Source organism: Paramisgurnus dabryanus, chromosome 21 (genome assembly GCF_030506205.2).
Source record: "Paramisgurnus dabryanus chromosome 21, PD_genome_1.1, whole genome shotgun sequence".
Taxonomy (NCBI): Eukaryota; Metazoa; Chordata; class Actinopteri; order Cypriniformes; family Cobitidae; genus Paramisgurnus; species Paramisgurnus dabryanus.
This window is the reverse complement of record NC_133357.1, coordinates 10,443,370-10,445,818: the sequence shown is the minus strand read 5'-3', so window position 1 is coordinate 10,445,818 and position 2,449 is coordinate 10,443,370. Positions and strand designations below refer to the sequence as shown.

Sequence of the window (2,449 nt, the reverse complement as noted above, 5' to 3'; positions counted from 1 at the left end):
TTTTTTTAGTTATTTAATTATTTTGGTGACAATTATTTTGGTAATATTACAAATTCATTATTCATGAACCAAGACGTTTCGTCCAATCAGCGGTAATAGTGGTAACTCTCGCGTTACTTCGATGTCATACGCAGTTTGGTCTGCGCAGGGCAGCATGACGCGAACACGCCTACTGACTCATTTATATGCATCTTTCAGGGGTTCTACCCAATAATATGTAAGTGGGCGTGGTCACAGCCGGTCTGATAGCTCTGTCTGCTGTGTTATCTTTTCACACTAGAATGGCGGCCGCTGCTTGCGGCGTTCGCGGTTGTCCACGAGCTAATACGGCCAAACCACACAAAGAGCATGTGAGGAAAAACCGGAATTCCCGTCGTAGACAAGCGGCCCTTTTGTTTCTCAACAACATATCTTTAGACGGCCGACCGGTTTACAGTTTGAGCAACGGAGTCGTTGGCCCTGGGGAAGCCGAGAGCCGGTGCGTGGATGTCGGAGCGTCAGGTCTGACGGATCTGTCAAACGCAACCTTCTCCCAAATACCGTTGACCACCACCGGCGGAACTGCGAACCCTTTACCGAGGACTAACACCTGCCCTCCTCCACTGAGCCCAACGACGTATAATCAAGGCACTAGCGACGTTTTTACGGAGGATGTGCGAGCAGATTTGTCGGTCCAGGGATCCCAGCTTTCTCCGACCACTGGACCGTTGAATCCAGTTTTTGGAGCCAGCAAATCAACAAGTCAGGTTCCGATCTCTAACCCCGTACCCGATCCCCGACAAAGGTGTGTTTGGTTGGCAAAACACTGAGCCTACACATAATCGTTCCCTGTCATAGATTGATTGCATCAGTAACGTCATTACTATCAATGTAGACTGATTACATTTACAATGCACCTGGTTGTCTCATCTGATTACTGTTTATTATTATTTTACATTGAATTACAGCACTGGATTGCTGTAGAAATGTTTATGCCTGGATCTTATCCCTTATTTGGCGCGTGACAGGTTGAAGTCGTCAAAGCTGCCCATTAGCTATTATTACAAGTGTTACGTTAGCTTATGTAATGTGGTTGACAACTTTTTTTAAACATTGCACAGTATAGAAATAAAACATAAATCTAGAGGAGGGTCAACTTCCGCCTTTCTGTTTACAACTTTCATTTTCATTTTAGAAGTAAGAGCTCGTTTTCTAAATATGACATAAATATGTCTTTTAAAAATGACAGAAACACATAAGGATGCATTTTCGTGAGATTGACTTAAATATCTCACACAAAAAGATTTAAAACTTAAATTTTTTTTTTATTAAAGTAGTGTTTATTCCAGTATGGGGTTCTATTGGTTCCCGCTAACATCCCACCAATGGAACCCAACAACACCGCTCATTAGTTTTCATTATCATCTTTAGATTCTCTATGATAGTTTCTGTTGTTGTTTTCAACAGGGAAAGCCGTTTAGCAGCACCTAACCAAAGCTGTGAAAAGTGTGTTCCAGTGATGCAGTGTTTGTTGCTCTATTGAACAATTGGCATTAATAAAACCGAGATTAAACGAAAAGGTTTTACAGTTACAGTTTGTTGTGTTAGTAGTAAACTGCTTATCCTAGTTGCCAAATTATACAAAAAACAATTGTGTTTATAATCTTGGGATCAGATTCAATATGATCAAAGGCACGTTGGACAGATGAAAGGATGTATCACTGTTGTGTCACAGTAAATAACTAAGAGCTGTTTCAATAAGGAGACTGCTGAGTCAGTTGAATAAAAGGCCATCAACCTGTCACAACAAGCTTTGTCTGCCTAAAGGTGATGTTGGTCATGTGAAGCAAACATCATGATCTCTTTAAAAAAAATGTACATCACTTCCTGTTTGTCTTTATGTCTGTTTCTCTTTCTTTCTCATGCCCTGTCTCTCCATCTTAATCTTCTTCTGCCCCCCTCACCCTCTCATCTCATTGTCGATTGACTGATGGTGGTCTTGTGGTCTTCAAGATTTAATTTATAGTGAGGGGAAAAAGGATTTAGCCTAAATTTATTTTCAAAGTAATCCATCACTTAAAGGGATAGTTCACCCAAGCATTTTAATTCTGTCATCATTTGCTCACCCTTACGTTGTTTTTAAACCGGTATAGAGACCCTGTTGACTTCCATAGTAGGAATACAGAATACTATGGAAGTCAATGGGGCCTCTGATCAGTTTGATTACAGAATATCTTCCTTTGTGTTTGTAACAACATGAGAGTAAGTTATGACAGAATTTTAATTTTGGGTGAACTTTCCCTTTAAAATTGAGAGATGGTTTCTATCACTGACACACGAGCTGTTATGTGAGCAACTTGAAAAACATAAACGTGCATTTGTTTAATTTTTTTGATTGTTTTGTTGCAGGACACGTAACCTGTCTGGGTCTCCGGGGCCAAAGGTTTCCAAGAAAGTGCACTTCATTAAG

At 40.5% G+C, this 2,449-nt stretch overlaps 1 protein-coding gene across 3 annotated transcripts in view; it reads left to right on the top strand.

Moving 5' to 3' along the window:
• The first annotated feature begins 250 nt into the window (after positions 1-250).
• Positions 251-2,449, top strand: part of cables2a (Cdk5 and Abl enzyme substrate 2a) — a 13,020-nt gene continuing 10,821 nt past the window's right edge. For all 3 annotated transcript variants that reach the window (XM_065285501.2, XM_065285500.2, XM_065285499.2), the window contains exons 1-2: positions 251-784; positions 2,389-2,449. In XM_065285501.2, the coding sequence (XP_065141573.1) occupies positions 282-784; positions 2,389-2,449 (564 nt within the window). In that variant the 5' untranslated portion in view covers positions 251-281. The remainder of the gene's footprint in view (positions 785-2,388) is intronic.